The following is a 21206-nucleotide window of genomic DNA, read 5'->3' as shown; positions in this document are numbered from 1 at the left end:
CGTCCACGCGTGGCCGGGCAGCAGCATGGAGCCGAGGCTCACCGCCGACCTTCGTCCTTCCTTCGAGGGAGGGCAGCGCGGCGGCAGCTCTCGAGCCTCAGCACCTGCTGTGTTGGGCTGGAGAGAAAGAAATAAAATTCAAACAGTCTCCGCTGGAAGATCTCAGCAACTCTGGAGGCCCTTCGAAGCCCTAGGATGGACGTGAGCACAGGACGGCTCCTTACAGCCCGGGTTATACAGAGCTGAGGTCCGGCGCAACCGACCTGTGCTCCAACAGCAGCGACGTCCCTGTGGCCACCGGCTCTTGCAGGGATGGGGGCGAAGCGGAGCTGGGGGAGCCGGAGACGCAGGCTGCCAGCGACAGCCCTGGGGGCGAGCGCGGCCCCAAGCCACGACTCCTCCACGCCGGGCAGCACGACGCACGCTCCCGATACAAACCGCACACGTTCCAGCTTTATCAAAACTTTTTATTCCAACACAGAGAACGAAGCCCGCACCCTTCGGAAGCTGCATTTGCTCAACCTGTACAGCGGAGGACGGCGAGGCAGCCGCGGGGCGAGGGGTGAACCCGGAGCAGCCCACGAGGTGCCACCAGGCGAACACGCAGGGGAAGGGGCTGCGAACCTGCACCGGGTCACAGCACGGCACCCCCGAGAACAAAAACACTTTCCCAAAACGGCCTTGTTGTAGTCAACACTGCAGGAACGTGTGATCCTGCCATCTGCGGCGGAGGCATCAGGGTGGGATGTGAAAGCAGCTTCTCACATAAGGGACCCGAATTTGCCCCTTGCTGAATCGGGGTCGTCTTAGTTTTGCTTTTCATTTACGTTACCAGAGGTTACACAAAAATAAGAGCGCCTCTTTCTATTGCTGCTCTGAGAGCCCAGAATCAGCCCAGCAGTTTAAGCTAGAAAGATGGTTATCTAAAATATTCCTTAAGAACCAAAGCGCTGTTAGCCTTTCCTCCCGAAACCGCACCTCCGGGCTTCACACAAGCTGCTCCAAGTCCCCAGCCCTGCTGCTGCCACTGCAAAGCTTGCCCAAACCCTACCAGCCCGGTTCTTGTTAGACAAACCTACTTCTTGCTTTATCAAGCTGTGACGGATGAGCTCCACGGAACAGCAGGAACGATTAGAAGAGCCTTTTTACAGCAAGGGCCATTGCGAATCCAATTCTGCGCACACTTCCACCTGATGGTACTGCTACCAGAAAAAAAAAACCCAGCTGATCCGCTTCCCCTCTGCCTTCACCCCCCAACAGCGACCAAACCTGCTTTTAGCACATGCAATTCCTAGAAACGATTCCACGGCAAACGACCTTTATTTCTGTACTCAGTCGCTGAAGCTAAGTACAGAAGGCCTCTACCCAAAACATCAAGTGGTCTGTTGTGGCCTCGAGGGCTGGCTGGGATGAAGTCTCGAGCTGGAGGCAGCAGAGCTGGGGCCGAGCTGGGGGAAAGCGAGTGGACTCCTTGCTTTCTCCATCTCACCCCTCCAGCTCCAGGACTGACCAAAACAACAGTTTGTAAAGTTCAGGATGGGCACGACACACAAAAGCCAGGGCAGGAAGGGAAAGCTGCCGCTGGTATTAGGATGGATTCAAGCAGGTACCAGAAGACCCACTCCGGCTTTGTAAAGGGAAGGACGTTAATTCCCCAGGCACCTTGCTGAAGGGCCGGAGTCGGGACCGGCTTCGCAGCTCATGTCTCTATTAGGATGTACCGGAGGATCCCATTGACCACATCTAGCGTCTCGTCGCTCTCCAGCACAATGTCGTAGGCATCCAGGTACTTCCCCCTCTGCTCTTCCACCTGCAGCACAGCCACCACGGAGCGGTGGGGAGGAGAGGACCACAGAGAAAGAAGAGGACTGTAAGTGTCAGCAGCTGAGAGTAAGGCACAGCACCACGAAACGTCTCCAGGGACGAAACAAAGCAGCGCTGTGGGTTTGGGCTGACGAGAGGCGCCGTGAGCAGACACCCAGCAGCAAGCAGGAGCCGCCACGGAGCACAGGTCTGCCCCTCGCAGCTCCCACAGCCCTTGCACGTCTCTTGACGCTGCAAAGAGGGGTCAATAGCCACCGTGGGGCATCCCAAAGGGTGGACATCAGTGCTCCGGGAACACAACAGACACCCTCCCAGCTCCCCTCGCAGGAACTCGAGGAGCCAGCAGCAGTCTCCGCACCCCCACGCTCGGGCAGTTGTCCGCCTTCCTCTGCTGCCACCTGGGCTTTGCACCCGGGAAGGGCCAGCGGGGAAGCAAGAGGCCTGCTCCTCACACCCACCTTGTCGTTGAGAAAGCCGATCTTGAGGATGTTCTCCACGCTGGGGACACCGTCTGCCATCGTCAGATCACCCATCGAGTCCCCCAGCAAGATGATGCTCGTCCTAGTGCTCAGCTGCTGGAAATACTCTGTACCCTGCAGAACAGTGTTGTTCTTGTTGTAGGTGTGGATGAGAGGTCCCTTGAAACACCTGAGGACTCCCTGTGCAAACAGGACAAAGAAGTTGATCCCAAAGCAACCCCTTCACTGTGCCACAGTCCCAGTGCCCCTTCTGGAACCAGCTAAAGACGGGAATGCTAACAGGGCTCCAGCTCCAATCTCCGAGACACCCCACGGAGCAGTCTGGCAACACAGCGGAGTCGGTCCCCAAGAGTCCCCTTTTTGCAGGGCAAGTCTTTCCCAGATGATGAGAACAAATGCAAAGGACTGAGATCCTGCAGATCTTGGACTGAGCTCTGTGCTCCCCGGAGCTATTGAGAGGGCCACAGGAAGCCAAAGTCAGAGGAGCTCTAAGGCAGGACACGGTCCTCCGGGAAGGCAGTACCTCTGTGCACTGTTACACTGCCCCGTGCTCACCCTGAGGACTGCCTGTCCCAACATGCCACCAGCAGGAGCAGAAGGCTTCATTGGAAAAGACTTGTTATTTTCTAACATGAATTGGGACTTTTCAGGCTTCAGTACATTTTCTGCCCACCTTACCCATTCTCTATAGCAGGGACTCTCGTTCACGCTTGACACAACTCCAGCATCATGGTATAAACAGAAGAACCTCTAACACCCTCCAGCACTAACGATCAGGAAGGCTGCTATAGTAGCAGGTAGCAACCCATAAAGTCATATAAAATCAGGGTGAGAGGGCCATGACTAGTCTCTAGGGTGTTCCCATGACCCAGAAAAGGATCAGTTCCAGGTGAAGGATCATATCTACTTAGAAATGTCAATAGACAGCTTTTAACCTAGCAGTGTCTCTGTTAAACGTTTGGCAGCCCTGAATTCATTTCTAACAAATCCCCTTCACTCTGCAGGTTCTCAGCATGTACATGATGCAGAAACTCACGTTATCATCAAAGTCCATGTAGTTGGATACTACATTGACATTTGGGTGGAAAACATTGGCCTGACGGATAATTTCTTCAAGGATGTCACCCACGCCAGCAGAGAAGATGAACAGGGGAACATCGTATTCATGCAGCTGGTCAAATAATTCATTGAATCCATCCCTAAAGCAGAAAAGTCCAAAATACAGTATTACATTACCACCTTTCAGCCCACAGTGGCAGGTGCTTTGTGTACGGTGGGGCTGTGAAAGCTCTCAGGCTAGCAACCGGGCTCATATTTCTGCCTGGGACTTCCCAAACAGAAATGCACGTGTGAACTCTGCAAAAAAGCGCCGTGCTTTTGGGCCTTGTCATATTTACTGTGCAGACGGAGGGTGTGCGGCAGAACCATCAGACTCTCCCTTGAAGCACAGACCTAGCGGGGAGCTACACAGTAACATGCAGCACATGAGTAACAAGCCCAACGTTTCCTGAAAGCATCCAGCTTCTTACATGCAGTCACAACGCACAGCACGCCCGGGCACGCACCCGTGAGCTGGGGCTACCGGCTCCTTCAGAAACAGTAGGTTACAGATCCACAACCGGTCGGACCAGCTTGCAAGGACTACCAGGCAACTGTGCAACAGCCTCAGAACCTGCCAGCACACAGTCTGCGGGCAGAAGAGGAGCTCAGGCCCACTAAAGCCTGGACATATGGTAGCTATCTCCTCTCTGTGGTTGGAAGGTCACTCAAACAAAGATTTCTCAAGCTAGTTTTAAGAAAAACACTGCCACGGCTGGTTTTAACAGCAAGTTTGAGTGCAACATTTTTGTGCTGTGGGTGAAATTTGATGCTGAGTCAAGGATCCGGATAAAGCCCATTGCTTACAGTGAGTGGAGAGAAAATCTAATCTGGAAGAGGGTAGCTGCATGCTGCTTCCCTACCCCATCCTACAAACAGCTCAGGGCTCAGAGGAGTTGTTTAGGGAGCTCCACTGATCCGCTGGTCCCCTGGCTGCTCCTTGCCAAGACACAAGGAAGCAGAAAGGAGTCGCCTGTGAACCGAGCAGCCTTTCAGAGGGAGCTCAGGTTGCAGCTTGCGGTGCTGACCTTTGGCTCTCTTTCACGATTAAAACTAAACCCCACGAAGGAAGGAAGATTTGCATCCGCCACGCTTTGGAGACTGCACGCAGATGAGAGTGAAAGCAAGCAGGTAAAATGCAGCATCAGAAACCAGCTCAGTGTCCCCCGAGCTCTCTTCAGACCTCTGGAGGACACAAGCAGGAAGTAAAGGAGAGCAATGGAGCCATCAGGGGACCTGCTTCCACAGTGACAGTGACAGCCCCGGGCAGCACGCTGAACCCCATGCCAGTACCTCAGCATCACGTCTGATTCTCTGACAATCTGGGCTATGTCGCCCTTCAGGATCTTCTGCTGCGACAGGAGGTCGTGGGCCCTGCTCCACCTAGAGGAAGGTACTAACATGAGCTTCCTGGGTCCAAACGTAAGGCAGCCAGAAAAGTAACAGCTAGAAACTTCCTGGTACTCCTGCCAATTCTAGAGAAAGTTCAGGCTTTGCACACGCAGTCCCTGGGGGCAAGAAGTTGCCCGGACAAGGTCACAGGCACCTATTCAATCCAACCTTTCTGTTCTGGTCTGGTCTGGTCTTGCGTGGCTACATCCATTCAGGCCTCAAGTCTCTTGCACTTCTTGATAGCTGCTGTGCTATTACCAAGGATGGGCTGTCGGATATGGGTAATAGCCAGTCCGCAATATCAGGCACCAGTGTGTAGTGAAATCAGGTCTCTGCTGGATATCCAGCATCACCATCCCTATATCTGAAGGCAATTATCTATTATCAATAACTATAACAAGGGAACCCCTCCTCTCTTTCCAAGAGTTTCTAGCTTTTGCTTTTTCCCCCCCGCAGTGACTTGGAATCCAACTTGCTCTTTAACTGGCCCCACTCAGCGTGGTCTAGGGCACGTTCTCCCGCAAGCCTGGGCCATGTACTTAAGAAATGCAAAGACTATGTTAAAGGGGGACCTCTTCTGTTGCACAGCAAGCTCCTCTGCGTTTGGGTTCAGGAGGAATCGTCTTTCTTCCAGTTTGCCCCTCTAATGTTCACCTTGCAGAACAAACTCATCCCATGCAACCACTCACCACTCCACCATGAGGGGGCGTTTCTCTTCCAGGGTCCGGTCAGGATCAATTTCGATGGGATAGTAATAGTGCAGCAGATCTTTTAACTGGAGTGTTGTACAGATATAAAAAGAATACACAGTGAATATCAAGTCTAAAGAGACTGTAAACAACAAAAAGTGTTTCCAAATTCCCCTAAAGCATCACACTTAATAACAAAAAACACAAAAACCTTTCACTAAGCAACTGCACCTTGAGCAAACACGGGGATCTCCGAAGGAAGAGTTAATTCTCTAGTAGCCTGGCTGACAGGCTCATCTTGGGTCAAATACTCCAGACACAGATGAATACACATATATTCACCCTCTTCTTACCAGACTGAAAATATCTATAGCTGAGCATGCAAATTAAGTTTCTCTTTTAAACTTCCCCTTCCACTATCACGGGAAACGTGCTCTGCTCTCTGTCCTGGCAGCACACACGCATCTTGCTTGAGCAGGGGGGTTGGACTAGATGATCTCCAGAGGTCCCTTCCAACCTCAGCGATTCTGTGATTCTGTGATCTGCCCTGCCATGCCAGCCAGTGCAACCTACTGATCGTGAGTGATGGGGACCAAACACACAGAGACAAAAAACAGTGTCTTACAGAAGAACACCCACCTTCTTCTTGCCGTCTTCACTAACAACGTGGCTGTTATCCAGGATATCTGCGAAGACAACAAAATTCCAGTGTTGTAGCCCAGAAACATATGGAAACAGTAAACAGGCTTTCTAAAAAGCAGCTATTTTGGGTCAAGATCTCAGAAGGCTGGCTCTTCCTGAAAATTAGGAATCTGTGGCACATTGATCTGAGCACACATTAACTGCAGGGTCTCAAAGCGGTGGCCCCTTCTGTGAATCCTAGCCAGGAACTCCACAGTGCACACACTGGTATGAAGAGCGCATTGCTCAGCAGGGACAGAGCAGAGTCAACGCTTGCAAGTCTTAGCATACAAGTATTAGTAAAAGAAGCAGCATCTGGGGGCCTCAGCTGGAAAACTGGGGCAGAAAGCTCAGGAGATCATTTCTGCAGTGAGTTTTGGACTGTCTGGAAGCGCAGAGTGGGAAGACAGCAGCCATTGCTGGAAATAGCTGAGGCCTGGAGCTGAACCGAGAGAACAAACAAGACAGTGAAGCAGTCAGACTTGGTAAAAGAGGGAGGCAGCAGATAATAGGAGGCTACAGAGACTGAAAACACAAACACAGAGAACAAACAGGATTAGAACAGTAAAGATGCAGACAAGGCTTCAACTCACTGTGTGAGGTGGGGCAGCGTCTGCCATTGCATCCAAACCTGCTCAGCGTCATGTCAAAGTCAGAAATGACCTGGAAGACAAGAGAAGACAGAATCTGTGAGTGACCTGGCGCAAATAGCTAGCCAAGGGGGTTGGTGTCCAAGCTTTGGGGTGTCTCACGTGGCAGCACGGGCTCACAACAGAGTAAAGCAGCAGCGTGTGGCCACGAACTTTGACGCTCCTGCCAGCTGTGAAGCAGATGTCCTCATCTGAGACAGGCAACACCCCTCCCACCCCCAGGGCTCTTATCAGCACCAAAAGGTATAATCCTGCTGACTTACTGCCATGGGTGGAGGGGGCATGTCTGGGGATTGGCTAATATTTATAGCATGCATAACAGGGAAGGAAAAGGCCCATCTACAGAGAGCCACCAGCCTGGGTCTTGGCAGGAAAAACAGCGTGCTCTCCCCTCTCATCCTGGGCTTTCTGCTTCCCATCTGCAAAATGGTATCCATGGTACTCCGCTGAAGGAGGGCGCTGGGAGCAGTCAGGTCACGGCTGGGGAGGCTGAAGAAGTGGTGGGCAGCAGAAGACAAGCACCAAGCAGGACGGATGTGTCACTCGCCCTCCACCACCACGACGCTGGGACAGCCCCACCGCAACCGGAGCCAAACCGGCCACGGAGCGGTACCTGCAGCTTGCTCATCCCCTGCTCCTTTATGGACCGGATTATCCCCATCACGCGCTCCGGGTGCTTTATGCGGACCGTGGCTTTCTCCAGCTCAGGCACCTGCAGCAGGAGACCCCCCCCCACGTTAGCGACGCCCCGGGTCTCCCAGGGGACAGACGCCCCCCCCGCGCTCTCCATCCTCGGCCGTGCTCCCTGTTCCCCAGGCATCCCGCTCCTTTTCCCTGTGCTCCCCGCTACCACCCCCGGGGCCGCGCTCCGCTCCCCATCCCGCCGCGCTCACCATCTCGCCGCTCGCTCCGTTCAGCTCCGTTCAGCTCCGCACCGGGCAGGGCCGCGCCGCGGCCGCGCAGCCGCGGGGAGGAGCCGCCGGGGAGGCGGCGCCGGGGACGCGCCGGGCCGGGCCGGGCCGGGGTAGGTTCAGCTCCAGCTCTAGCTCCAGCTCCAGCTCCGCCGCCCCGGGGCTGCCGCGGCTCCAGCGGGCTCCGAGCGAAGCGCTCCGGGGCAGGAAACGCCAGCGCCGGCGGTTGCGTTTTCCTCGCACCACGCGCAGGAGACGGGAAGGCGAAAGTGAAATGAGATATAAGGATTAAAAAAAAAAAAAAAAAAAAAAAAAAAGCAGCTTTCTGCACTTTGCACAGCATTACCACAAAACTCATTAAAAAAAAAAGAAAGAAAAGAAAAGAAAGAAAAGAAAGAAAAGAAAGAAAAGAAAGAAAAGAAAGAAAAGAAAGAAAAGAAAGAAAAGAAAGAAAAGAAAGAAAAGAAAGAAAAGAAAGAAAAGAAAGAAAAGAAAGAAAAGAAAGAAAAGAAAGAAAAGAAAGAAAAGAAAAGCCACTACTCAAAAAGATCCATTTTCCAAACTGCCCTGATGCCCTCATCGCAGCACCCCGCGGTGCCCCCGTTCTGCTTGCGGGGCTACGGCAATGCCTGTAGGAAGAGCGGCCGGCCCTAAGTTCAGGTAGCGTGTCAGCGAGGAGTCGGGACCGGGCTCCCATCCCCGCGCTCCCCGGCGCCTGGCTCCGCGCGGCGCCGACCATTCCTCCGGATCCGCAGCAGATGCAGGCCTGCCGATAAGGCAGTGGCACAACATTTGCGGCTTCGTCGCTGACATTTAACCAGCCTGTGCCTCAGCTTCCTCCTGTGTGGACTGGCACGAGAACGCTTCCGAAGCACTTGGTGCCTACGGTTGGGGAGCTTAATCATATTAAAGAGTTGCAGAAGAATCACAAAGGTTTTTTCTGCTCAGAGCAGGGATCAACAAGGTGTATAGACAAGGTCCTGCGTAACCTGGAATTCAAGATTGAATCAAGCTGTGCTGCTAAGGAGGGAGAAGGACTAGGGCCCTATTGACTGTGGAAGGGCTTAGAGCAATGTCTTTACACCCCACTGTACAGTGCTCCCGGCGGCTGCGGGCAGCAGAGGTTCCAGATCCTCCCCGTTTCAGTGATCTCATTATCGGGCATGTTCCAGAATCGCCAGACAAAACATAGCTTCAGAGAAGATGCAGGAGGACAAGCAGAAAGCCCTATATCACCTCAGAGAGAAGTTTCTTCCGCTGTCTCGGGCTTAGGCATGGATGACACCTCGGCGTCCACAGGGTATTCCCCCCCACACATGGAGAGGAAGATGAGTGCTATGGCTTGCACGGTCTTCAATGAACTTCGCCTGGAAGGAAAACTCTGTGATGTGATCATCAAAGTCAATGGTTTTGAATTCAATGCTCACAAGAACATCCTGTGTAGCTGCAGTCCCTATTTTAGGTCAGTGCTTGAAACAAGTCTAGAGAGGGGACAGGGACTATATCACATAATCCTAACCTAACCTCAGTGCTCACCTCAGCGCTAACCCTCTAATCTAACAGTTATGTATAGTCCTGATATCTGCCTGGATACCAGAATTAAGCCACAATCCGATATTTAGCAACAGCTCTGGAGGCGGTGTCTGACACAAATCCATAGGTGTAGTACAGGGCTGGGATGCACAACCGGTCTGCCAACCTGCCTTCATCCTCCCTCCAGGTGAGAGGTGCAGTTCCCCCACACCATTACTCTTTGGTATCCTTGCTGAAGCAAGGCGGCCACTCGCCCCATTGCTCTCTGTGCACAGCCTGAAGCTGCGGCTCATTTTTAAGACAGCCCACCAGCTCGTAAAATATTGATCAACACATCGCGTGGCCTCCCCAGCACGGCTACCGCTAGTGCCTTGAACTGGTGCCCGGGGGTCTGCCTCACCCCTGGCTCGGGGAAGAAGGGATATACGAGAAAGGGGGTGGCTTTAACAGAGCAAGGCTGTTTTTATCGCCAGCACTGCTTCATTTTTTCAGGGCTTTGTTTACCAGTGGCTGGAACAACATGGAGAAGAGAGTATATAACATCCCTGGCATTTCACCTGACATGATGAAGCTAATTATTGAGTACGCCTACACCAGGACAGTGCCAGTCACTGCTGACAACGTTGAAAGTTTGCTAGCTGCAGCAGACCAGTTCAATATCATGGGGATCATCCGAGGGTGCTGTGAATTCTTAAAATCTCAGCTGTGCTTGGAAAATTGCATTGGCATTTGCAGATTCACGGATTACTACCACTGTCCTGACCTGCGACAAACAGCCTACATGTTCATCCTACATAACTTCGAGGAGATGACCAAGGTGTCCACAGAGTTCCTAGAGCTCTCTGTCAATGAGCTAAATGACATCATTGAGAAAGATGAACTGAACGTGAGACAAGAAGACGCAGTGTTTGAGGCTATTGTGAAATGGATTTCTCACGATCCCCAGAACAGAAAACAGTACATTTCTGACTTGCTGCGCAAGGTCAGTGTTGTCGCAGTGTCGTTTCTCTTTCACTCCCAGATGGCACTGGAGAGCTAGGTACTGCGCAGCTAAGATGAGAGGTGCTTTGCTGTTCTTTTATAAAAATGGAGGAAATGACAGTCCCCGAACACTCTGATCACAAAGAAGGGAGGTCTCAGACTGCTGTGCTGTTGGTATGCTGGGCCACTGGTCAAAGATCCCGGGTTGGGGCTGTGGCACACACTCTAAGCGCATTCCTCGTGTTTAGAGCTTAAGATTGATCGCTCCTCACATCCAGGAAGGGCCAAAGATCACATGGGACAACATTATCTCTGCGTACACAAAGCTTATGAGTATTTGGCTAGACAAGCTACGCTATGCAAATAGCAGCCGTTAGAACAGTTTCGGTCTGCGTACAGGAAAGCACCATGCCAAAGAAGTAGCAGACTCCCTTCAGTGAAATCAGATTATCTATCCTTGCGTACCACTTTCTGGACTGGCTAAAAATGACACATTTAATTCTCCCTCAGCTTTAGAGGCTTGCACTAACCTGTCTGAAATCAAAACCTTCCAGAGCTGGATATATCCATGGAGGATACCAAGATGTAAAGCATCAGTCTAACCTCCTTTTACCTTTTCCAGGTTCGACTGGCATTGATGCATGCAGAATACTTCATGAACAATGTTAAAGTGCATGATTATGTGAAGGACAGCGAGGAATGCAAACCTGTCATCATAAATGCACTGAAAGCAATGTATGACCTCAATATGAACGGTCCATCTAATTCCGATTTTACTAACCCCCTCACTCGGCCTCGTCTGCCGTATGCCATCCTGTTTGCTATCGGTGGCTGGAGTGGGGGGAGCCCAACTAATGCCATTGAGACATACGATGCCCGCGCAGACAAGTGGGTGAACGTCACGTGTCAGCAGGAAAGCCCCCGTGCCTATCACGGCGCTGCTTACTTAAAAGGCTATGTCTACATTATCGGAGGATTTGACAGCGTGGATTATTTTAACAGCGTCAAGCGGTTTGACCCACTTAAGAAGACATGGCACCAGGTCGCACCCATGCATTCAAGGCGTTGCTACGTTAGTGTCACCGTTCTCAACAACTTCATCTATGCCATGGGAGGGTTTGATGGATACGTGCGCCTCAACACGGCAGAACGGTACGAGCCAGAGACAAATCAGTGGACACTGATTGCACCCATGCACGAGCAGAGAAGTGATGCTAGTGCAACCACACTGTATGAAAAGGTAAAACCACCCTGAGATTGTTGAAGGCTATTAAGGTTGAAGTGTTCCCTTCTGGTGAGCAGGACAAGGAATCAAACCTGAACATCAGTTTGCAGCATTACACAACAAGCAAGTGCCTTGTCGTTTCTTGCAACATGTATTGCGGTAGGGACTTTCACAGAGCTCAGGCTCTGGCTGGGCCACGTACTTGCATACTCAGCTACCGCCCAGAATCTAGCTAGAATAGCCCGGGGAGCTGTGGAAGCGGGGAATGTAACAAATGCTCCCCTTAACATGACAAATCATTTAAAATAAAGAGGAAAAAGGTTCATGTAAACCTTACTCATGAGATCCTGGTGCTGCAGATATCAAACTCCGAGATGCAACAACTGACTAGCAAGGTAGAGGGGCAGACAGGAGCGTTAAGGCTCCTCCAGAGCTGCTTACCACCAATAGTCCACTTGCTGCTGGATGATACTTCTCCCGGCCACAGGTCAAACACCATGTCTATAGGCTTCTTGCAGTTCAGGAAACAGAAGGTCCAAACCCTGCTGCCCTGGATAACTCACTGCACTTGTATTAATACAAACCCTGAATGACAGGTCTACTCCTACAAAAAAAGAAAAAAAAACAACATACTGAGCCAGGCCACTTTCTCCTCGGTGTATTCTCCCACTGATAATATAAATATCTCGCCCACATTTTTCTTCTTTGTGAACAGGTTTATATATGTGGTGGGTTCAATGGAAATGAATGCCTATTCACAGCTGAAGTGTATGATGCCAAAACAAATCAGTGGACCCTTATAGCACCAATGAGAAGCAGAAGAAGTGGAATAGGCGTGATTGCATACGGGGAACACGTGTACGCGGTAAGGTAGAAGTGGTACCTCTGCCAGAACAGCGCCTAGCACTTGTGGTACTCACTTTTGTTTAACATACTGAAGCTCTGCTAAGCTTCATTTCCTAGACTGATTTCCAGGCTAGCTGTTTACTTGCAAGTGAGATTTAGGGAAACGAGTCTTAGCAAGAATGGCTGAGATGTCCCCTGGGAATATTATAATCTGCACACTTTTCATTATGAAAAATCTGTGGAAAATTTTTGAGCAGTTGCAGCCAAGAAATGATTTTAACAGGAAAAAAAAAAAAGTCCGCTGCTGATTTAGTGGCTTTCTGACTCCACCTCCCAGCCTTCAAGCTAACTCCGCGTAGTTTATGACCACACAGGATTTCTTTCCCTATTCCCCAGTCTTCCTTTGCCCACTCTCCCCAACCTCCTACGCAACCTCAGTGAAAGAATGCTCTCACAGAAAAACATGAACAGCTACCAACCACATATTGCTGCCGCTGCTGCTTAGGACAGTTCAAGAATTCAATGCGTTCTTTCAAAAACACAGCAGCCCACCAGAAGAGCCGCGCTGAGACCAAACATTTATATCGCTAACCCACAATGAAATCAGACTTCTCAAATAGCAGTCTTAATACGTTGCAGTATGACATACACCAGAAATTTTGGGGTTTATTCACTTAACCTGTAACATAACCCACACGAACAACTTAAAAAGTCAAAGCTCAGATATCTAAGCAAATTAGCTTGTGAAATTGGTCATCTTCTGTAAAAGTAGCATACATAATTTAACACTGAGAAATTAATTAGGAAAAACTAATGCTAGGTGAGAACCCTGGACACTTAGTTACTGAAACATTCAGATCTCATAAGAAGGCAGACAAATTTAATTAGGAACTTACCTACCATTGTTCCATGAGGTTATGTATCTCAAATGAGAAAACTCTGTACAAAGTGTAAAATCTGACGGTTGCAAGAAGTATTTTTGCGAGCTCCAGAAAGACCAAGGGAGTAGTCCGCAATAAGCAAACAGCATTTTAATGCTTTGAGAACCTGTGCTCTCAGCAATACTCAAACTAAGTCAGCGAAACAGGACAAGTTAAAGTCTTAAATGTGTGCCGGGTGATTCGGCTACCCTAGCAGGGAGGAAAGGCCTATTTCAATTCTGTTCCCTTGACATTCACAGGTAGGAGGATTCGATGGAGCCAACCGACTTCGGAGCGCAGAAGCCTACAACCCCGTTGCCAACACGTGGCGTACAATCCCCACCATGTTCAATCCTCGCAGTAACTTTGGCATTGAAGTGGTGGACGACCTTTTGTTTGTGGTTGGTGGCTTTAATGGTTTTACTACCACTTTCAATGTTGAGTGTTATGATGAAAAAACAGATGAGTGGTATGATGCTCATGACATGAGCATATACCGTAGTGCTTTGAGCTGCTGTGTGGTGCCAGGACTATCTAATGTTGGGGAGTACGCTGCCAGACGAGACGACTATGTGGAATCATCACAGTGCGACGAAGTCAAGTACACTTCTTCAACAAGCACCCTACCTGTCTAAACAGCTCTACTTAGCTAATAAAGTCTTCTAAGCAGGAAGTGAATGTATTTACTTATTCTAAAATAAAAACAACTCATACAAGCCCCCCCAAAAATTAGTATTTAAAGCTTTCATTCTCTGGAACCTCTAAATCTGTGATTTAGAGGTATCAACTACAGCCTAAGTAGCACCTCAAAAAAAATAAAAGGCACAATGTACAACACAATGCTAGAGAAATAAAAGGTTTATTTTCATTGTCACTTATTACAATAAACTTTAGTACAGTGTATTTAATGTAAAGAACATTACAGTAGCATTTGTTTCAAACAGCCTACACACAGATATTACTTTACCTTACTGGAAGTAAGTACAGGAGTGCTGCTTGCCCAAGCAATCTGTTGAAGTCTACATTAACATTGACAGGAGAGTACAGCTGCCGTGATCCAGTGACATGGACCTAGAGGAGTATCTGACTATTAATGGTCTTCAAACATCTAGTTAGTTCTATATTTTACATTCATATTATTAATAGGATTAGATCCTCAGGAGCACCTGTATTAGCAGACTTCCACTTAGGACATTAGAGATATGATATATATTCTAACATAACAAGGACATAGCTGAAAATAAATCTAAGCCATAAAACACTTATTTTCAGCTTGCTTTTTTAAGCCCATTGAATGCTACAACATCCTGTTACAATGTGAAGTTAAAAATAACCTTCTAAAAAGTTGCTATTTGTTGTGACTCAGTTTGACAATAGTGATCAAGCTGTTCTGTGACACACAAGTCGAGGCAATAGTTCTGATTGTAGCATTTATTGTAATGGAGAAAAAAATGATAGTGAAATAGCACAGCAGAATACTTGGGATAATATTCAGAATGCATGCTTAAAAAGTTGGCATATTTTCTGTATTTCCAGAGTAGTGTCTCACTATGTGCAAGAGGAAATCTTATTAAAAAAATACATACAAAAACAGTATACTAACGGAGTATTGAGGTTGTTATAAAATATTATGTACATATATGGCACCTAGAAATGATTACATTACCAGCCTAGCGCAGGGCAGGATGTGTCCTACTTCACTAATATTTTGAACAGAAAGACAGGATATGAAACGTGCATTTCATGGCACATATTTAGTACAGTTATAGAGGTATGATTGTCATAAGGAGAAGAAACACTCCATGTTCTTTTACATTAGGAAGGCCAGAAGTCAGCCTTGTTATACTTGCTGAATACACACTAGGATCTTATTGACATTTAGCTAGCCACTACAGACACAGTGAAAGAATTCCCAGGCTTTTGCTTATAGGTGCATTTTATAAATACCCAACAAGCTATGTCAGTCAAGGGCCACAAGGAATTTGTTACATGATTCACAGGCGAGTGGGCTAAATTACTTCCACAGTCAGTAATTCAATTTCTCTGAACATCTGCATATGATTCAATGGATAGTTGGACTTGTCAGTTAAAAACTGTGTGCAATGCAATTGGTCCACTTAAAGTCAAGGCTGAAAAACCCAACTACTTAAAAATTCCATAGAACTGGCATAGCAAAAGTTAGAGCAAACAGACTATGTTCACAGTGCCCACCATTCACCATGCAAACTGAACATACAAAGAGAGATACAGTGCATCACATACAGAACCGTGGCTGGCATTCACAAGTTAAACTGTGCAGCTATGAAATTACTTTGACATAATCTTTGAAGTGGAATGTCTTTAGTAAACTATACAACTTGTATGTTAGCCAAAAGTTCTCATGGTAAGTGCAAATACCAACTTTGCTTAGAAAAAAAGAAAGACTGCAAAAAGTTTGTTCTCACATCTCTAACTTTCTTGCATACTGCCACACTTGAAACTATTTAGCTCATGTTCCAATTGAATAATCTTGATATTTCCCCCTGCAAATTGTACCAGATTTATCAGCAGACTACATAAGGGCTTTGACAGGGCTGTGGTGGTTTGACACACTACCATCCTTCAACAGCTAGTTAAAAACCCTAGAGGAAAGTCAGTGGAATGAAATATGTAAACTCTTCTCATCTGCTTCTGTGTAAAGTCCGGTATGGTATCTTAAATTCAGCTCTGATAAGTTTAGGTTAAATCAATGGATTTTGTAATGAAGCTGTGAGGCTTTTTCACACATTCCATTCACCAACTGTGCTGTAGGGGCAGTAATTCTTAAACTGCTCCAGCCAAATCTGCAAGAACTCACCTATCTGTCAAGCTCTATTGATTAACACCTTATCAATCAGCTCATGCAAGCTGTTTAGCAACAGTCACTTTTGAACGTCAGCCTTAAACCTGAACAAGCTTACCCATTTCCTCTCTTGCATTAGGCCAGCCTCACACAATTTAATCTGCCCTTGCACAGCAATCCAACAGGCAAATAAACTATAACAAGGTTACTATAGATGAGTAAATTGAGACTAAACTGTTAGATTTTCAAGATAAAAAAAACAAGGCTGGATTATTCTGTTACAACAAGGCAAGTTATTGATATAAGAGTGTCAAGTGAACTGCAAAATGGAGCATTACAGGATGTACACATTAGAGAAACCTGTACACATTATGTGGTTGAAAGACTTACCCAGTGTTTCAGATATGATCTAGGTTGCCTGCTGAATTGGAAAATGAGAAGTATCAGTTCAGAAAGCTAAACAATTAAAAAAAAAAAGTTTAGAAGTTCTTCTGCAAAGAAGCTGCCCACATCAAAGACCCCAGCAAATTAACATATGAACCAAAGACAATAAACAGCTTTTTCAACAATGTTTTATCTACACAAATTTTGGAACACCCTGGTTATTCCTCCCTTTCCCTTCCCTGATCCTGAGTTAGGCTGCAAGTGAAAACCTGGAACATTCAAATAGAGGGAAGGATGGGGAAGAAAAGGAGGTAGGAAGGAAGCACTGAATCCATAAGTAACCAAAACCTCCTGGAGCTCTTCAGACCAGGGAGAAGGAGTGTTCAGTGGGACAGTTAACTTAGAGGCAGTGATACTCTAAAGGAAATGCTCAATATGCTGTTCCTTGGGAGTATTACAGTAAGCAAACCAGAGCTAACTAGGGCACTGATTTATACAAAATCTCCTCAAAACTCCCAAAGGTATTTAAATAGCTCCGTTTTTATCACCATCAGCTTAAATCCTACAACCACACTAAGTGGGGAAACACAAACTTTTAGAGACTGTGAAAACTCAGATGCCTCTAAAAATCTTCTCCTCAGTACATCAAGATCCAGCTATCTCCCTTCAAGAGAAACACTAAGTGCTGATTTGTTAAGGAGCACTGCGGCACAGCTACTGTAAGTTTCTAGGGAAAATATACTGAAGGCAAAAAGTATTGATTGTCAAAGACAGGCTGGAAACAGGTTCATGGGGGTTCTTTTAATCACGTTTCTCACTGGAATTAAAGGAGTGCAACATTTGAGAAAGTATCTACAAGTTGCTTAGGTTTTACCATATTACTGTGAAATAATCCCATCCTTATTAATCCACTCTGACTTTAGAAGTGAACAGTCTACTTTGACAGGTGGCTACTTTGCTGTTTACACTCTTTTTATCAGGCTGATTGTTGACCAAGTTTCTAATGAAGCTGTCAAAGACAAACTCAAAGCATCTCCAGATATACCTGGAAAAATCTACTGCCTCAAGTTCTCTGTTTTAGCAAGTGTCTGATGTTCTACCAATCATTTGTTTATAAGCAAACTCTGCAGCCTTTCTACACTATACAGATACAAAATATTTAATATATATAGAAACATTCTGAAGTAATTTTATAAAGAAAGATTGTGCTTTTGTTTTCATAAACAGATATTTAACCATTGCACATGCTTCCAACTTGGGAAAGCTAAGTGCACTAACACCAATTACATGTGAAGTTTAGCCACTGAGGAGAGAATCAAAGGAATGTCAATATATAAGTGCAAATAAAACAGGTGCTTTCAGCACACACTCAAATGTAACCACTGAACTATTAAGATAGAAATTTTTGATTCTCAAAACAGAACTGTTAGACTAACTCTACACAAATCTTTGAAAACAAAGATCTGAAGAGAGAATTAACAGATTTAATGATCCTGGAGATATTTCACAGCCCATTAATAGGAAACCAGCTTTTCCCTGGGCACAATAGGTAATATGTTTGGATTCAGAGGGTTTCTTAATTCCTATCCATCCTCAACTTCTGAGCTTCTTCATTTTCAATATTGAATAAAGAGATGCTATTTTTATGCATCAAACCCAATCAAATCTTAATATCTTATAGAAGCACATCAAGCCTTAAAGGTTTAGTAAGGCTTAGTACAGTATTTGTTAAATCAGATTAATCAGGAGTGATATTCCAGAAACTAGCATTCAATCTGAGAGCGTGGCATTCTTCGTAAGCTTAGAGAGTGTCTGTGTATTTCCTGCATCTGTCTTTCCTGCATTTGTCTTATTCTATCTTTTTGCCACATCAAATTTTGTGGCATAGGATATCTTTGTGTTCCCTGCAAGCATCTGAAAGGAATTCTCACATGGCAGGCTGTTGCTCTACAGCGAGGCTGAGGCATAGGAGGCAAAAGCATCCAGCGCTTTCTCTCAGCGCAGTAACGATATGCCTCTTTCCTGTATTGCTTGTCAATATCATCACTGTTCTTCCACCCCCCAATGATGAAAACATCGTCTTTATAGTAACAGATAGCTGCCCCTTCAATGCTAAGAACCTCTGGAGGTAAACTTTCAAGTATTTCATCCGAGGCCCTGCCAGAAATCTTTATCTTAGCTTCTTCATTATCGATAGGGTAACTCTTGGGGCAGCAGGATGCTGTATGGTAAAAGTTTGTGTTAGCAACAGACATCTGGAAAGAGCAGTAGTTATCAATAAGCGGCAGAGACTCCACATCTTGCCACTGCCTTGTTTCAGCATCATATCTGATAATAACCGCCCTCAATCCATCTTCACTATCACTGTCAACTGGGGTACGAGCAGCAACATAAACAAATCGATCTTCTACAGAAACAGCTTTGACATCACGAAGAATCTTTGGCGCTGATTCCAGGTTAAGCCATTTGTCTTGCTCAGGATTATAAATGGCTACATCTTTAAAGCCAGGACTGAAATTGCCATGTCCACCAATACTGTACAAGTTTCCTTTAACTTCAGTAAGGCCGAAAGAATGCTTTCTGGTTATTAAATTTGAGACTTGCTCCCAAATATTTCTGTTCGGATTGTACCTTTCAACAGTCTTGGCAAATCCTGGTTCCATGGAGCCAGCCACGTAAACATAAGATTCGGTCACAGCAACCGCATGCCCATCCAGATGATTGTGTATGTGCGGCAAGTTTACCCACCTATCTTCATCAATGAAATACCCCACACACTCGCTCAAGTAATCTCCTCCCTCTGATACACCACCAATCACCATAATGACGTCCATATTTTGCCCAAAGCGAGGCGACGATGCTAGAGGACAAGTGGAATGTTGTAGATTACCAGACTGCAAGTTCTCAGACCTCAAGGCATGACTTTCCACCGCTTCGGACACTAACTTGACACAGGCTTCGTTGCTGGATACCAGCCTTTCGGATTTGACGTGGCGAGTAAGGTAAGTGGGTTTCATCTGCGACAACCTAAGCAGTTTAAAGAGTTCTTCAAAGTACCTCTCTCTTTCATCAGGATTCTTCTGAACCCACTTCAAGACAGTCTCGAAGAGGATTTCTTCAGAGTCCACTGTGATCTCCGAGTCCGAGAGCCAGTCCCTGATGAGGTGAAAGGGCAAAGTGTAGAACTCCTCATCCTGGATCACCCTGTGGAAGTTTCTCCGGATCATGTCCTGAGCTTTGAGGGCCAGCTGGTTCAAGGAGTACATATGGGCTAAGCTGTGAACCGCCACGCAGTTGGAGAGATTGAGCTTCTTCTTCAGAAACTCTCCGCAGAACTCTTTTAAGCGGGTCAGCAGGAACCTGCGGAAGAGAGAAACGGGGGTGAGGCTGCGGCGTGGGCCGGGGGCCCGCGGGAGGCCCGGAACAGCCCGGGCCGCGCTCACCTGTCGGCCATCTCCAGCACCTCGTGGACGTTGCCGGGGCTGACGCGGATGGTGCCGGTGTACATGAAGCCCACGACGGCCTCCACCGTGTCGGGGTCGGGGCCGCCCTCCGAGCTCCACTTCTGCAGCTCCACGCGGCCCGAGCGCGACTCGGCGAAGCCCCCCGAGAGCAGCGGCGTGAAGTACTCGGTGGCGGCGGCCAGGACGGAGCGGTGCGCCCGGTACTCGCGGGCCGACCCGGGCCGCCCGCCGCCGAAGGCCAACGTGATGTCGCAGTAGAGGCCGTGGCGCCGCTGCTCGTTCTGCCGCCAGGCCAGGTCCGCGCAGTGCGCCGGGCACCCGAACTCCTCCGCTTCCGCCTCCCCATCCGCCCCGCCGCCGCCGCCGCCGCCACCGCCACCGCCCTCCGCCTCCCCCGGCGGCGGCCCGGGGCCCGGCTGCGGCTGCAGCTGCGGGGAGGCCGCCGCCATCTTGTCCGACATGGCGGGGCGGGGGGGCGGGGCCGCGCTCCTGCGCCTGCGCGCGCGGCGGAGGGGGGGGGCGCCGTCCCCGGCGCGTGACGTCAGAGCGGCGCTGCCCCCTCGCGGCCACACGAGGCGGGCGGCAAAATGGCGGCGGGGTCGGGCGGCGCCATGGCGGGGCGAGCCCAAGCCCCGGCCCCAGCGACGTCTTGGGGCCTCGCTCCTCCGTCCCGCCCGGTCACTCCCGCCGGCCCGGCCCGCCTGCTCCCGTTACCCGAGAGGGCCCAGGGGCGCCCTGGGAGGCGACAGGCGAGTCTCCCCCCCGCCCCCGCTCGTCCCTGTGGCGGGGTCGGTGCGGCGGCAGCGCCTGCCTGAGGGCCGGGGCCGCGCTCCCTGCCCGCGCTCCTGGCCATCCTGCTCCCGCCAGTTACCGAGAAACAGGAAAAACGGGTCAAGAGGGAGGCTGGGGCCGAGGCCCGTGCTCAGGAGGCGCCAGGGCACGCCACGGGGGTGGCTCCCAGAGCTGGGCCCTGAGCCGGCACCTTTCTTCTTGCCAGCATCTCCCCGTTGCTGTGGGGCAGCTGGGGTGACAGCCCCTGCCTCTGCCCCCTTAACCCTGCATTAACTTAACCCCGCGGGTACTGTGGGCACCATCCCTCAGTGCAGAAACACCCACTTACAGCTCTTTTCAAAGCCTCAAGCTGGCCTTTTGATCATTTTTCCTCTTCACTCAGGAAAGCTTGCAGTGAAGGGACTTAACACGAGGAATACACTAACACACCTAAGGTACATATTTTTCTTGCTATGGAGCTCAGATCTTTTGTTAATTAAAGTGATCTGTACTTGTTTATTTCATGTTTACTCTACA

The 21206-nt window shown here is 48.7% G+C and overlaps 3 protein-coding genes across 4 annotated transcripts; 1 reads left to right on the top strand and 2 right to left on the bottom strand.

Annotated features, from left to right (window-relative positions):
• Window positions 1-453: 453 nt before the first annotated feature.
• On the bottom strand, window positions 454-8014 carry NT5C3B (5'-nucleotidase, cytosolic IIIB). 2 transcript variants are annotated; one of them, XM_067312120.1, is made up of 9 exons: window positions 7707-8014; window positions 7427-7525; window positions 6757-6826; window positions 6122-6168; window positions 5483-5568; window positions 4695-4784; window positions 3340-3502; window positions 2283-2483; window positions 454-1810 (listed from the first exon to the last, which is right to left on the bottom strand). In XM_067312120.1, exons 1-9 carry the CDS (start codon window positions 7707-7709, stop codon window positions 1700-1702), a joined length of 870 nt encoding a protein of 289 aa, XP_067168221.1. In that variant the 5' UTR covers window positions 7710-8014; the 3' UTR covers window positions 454-1699. The 2 variants fall into 2 exon arrangements, with proteins under 2 accessions (XP_067168221.1, XP_067168222.1); XM_067312121.1 differs by lacking the exon at window positions 7427-7525.
• A 242-nt stretch (window positions 8015-8256) lies between these two features.
• KLHL10 (kelch like family member 10) lies at window positions 8257-14186 on the top strand. Its single transcript, XM_013946410.2, has 5 exons — window positions 8257-9186; window positions 9750-10239; window positions 10861-11478; window positions 12179-12328; window positions 13490-14186. The coding sequence occupies exons 1-5, from the start codon at window positions 8888-8890 to the stop codon at window positions 13862-13864; spliced, it is 1932 nt and encodes a 643-aa protein (XP_013801864.2). The 5' UTR covers window positions 8257-8887; the 3' UTR covers window positions 13865-14186.
• A 102-nt stretch (window positions 14187-14288) lies between these two features.
• KLHL11 (kelch like family member 11) lies at window positions 14289-20359 on the bottom strand. Its single transcript, XM_067312229.1, has 3 exons — window positions 19878-20359; window positions 16441-19794; window positions 14289-14300 (listed from the first exon to the last, which is right to left on the bottom strand). The coding sequence occupies exons 1-2, from the start codon at window positions 20357-20359 to the stop codon at window positions 18198-18200; spliced, it is 2079 nt and encodes a 692-aa protein (XP_067168330.1). The 3' UTR covers window positions 14289-14300; window positions 16441-18197.
• Window positions 20360-21206: the final 847 nt, after the last annotated feature.

Source organism: Apteryx mantelli, chromosome 28 (assembly GCF_036417845.1).
Source record: "Apteryx mantelli isolate bAptMan1 chromosome 28, bAptMan1.hap1, whole genome shotgun sequence".
Lineage (NCBI taxonomy): Eukaryota > Metazoa > Chordata > Aves > Apterygiformes > Apterygidae > Apteryx > Apteryx mantelli.
Note: the sequence above shows the minus strand (reverse complement) of the source record. Positions and strands in the feature narration are given on the sequence as shown.

Coding starts and splice junctions, on each gene's coding strand:
- NT5C3B (XM_067312120.1), bottom strand. Junction 4,785..5,482: donor CGCCCCCTCATGGTGGAGTG/GTGAGTGGTTGC, acceptor ACCTTCCTCTAG/GTGGAGCAGGGCCCACGACC. Junction 2,484..3,339: donor ACATGGACTTTGATGATAAC/GTGAGTTTCTGC, acceptor CTGTTTGCACAG/GGAGTCCTCAGGTGTTTCAA.
- KLHL10 (XM_013946410.2), top strand. CDS start 8,888: ATGTTCCAGAATCGCCAGACAAAACATAGCTTCAGAGAAGATGCAGGA. Junction 11,479..12,178: donor CAACCACACTGTATGAAAAG/GTAAAACCACCC, acceptor CTTTGTGAACAG/GTTTATATATGTGGTGGGTT. Junction 12,329..13,489: donor ACGGGGAACACGTGTACGCG/GTAAGGTAGAAG, acceptor TGACATTCACAG/GTAGGAGGATTCGATGGAGC.
- KLHL11 (XM_067312229.1), bottom strand. CDS start 20,359: ATGTCGGACAAGATGGCGGCGGCCTCCCCGCAGCTGCAGCCGCAGCCG. Junction 19,795..19,877: donor GTGCTGGAGATGGCCGACAG/GTGAGCGCGGCC, acceptor TCTCTTCCGCAG/GTTCCTGCTGACCCGCTTAA.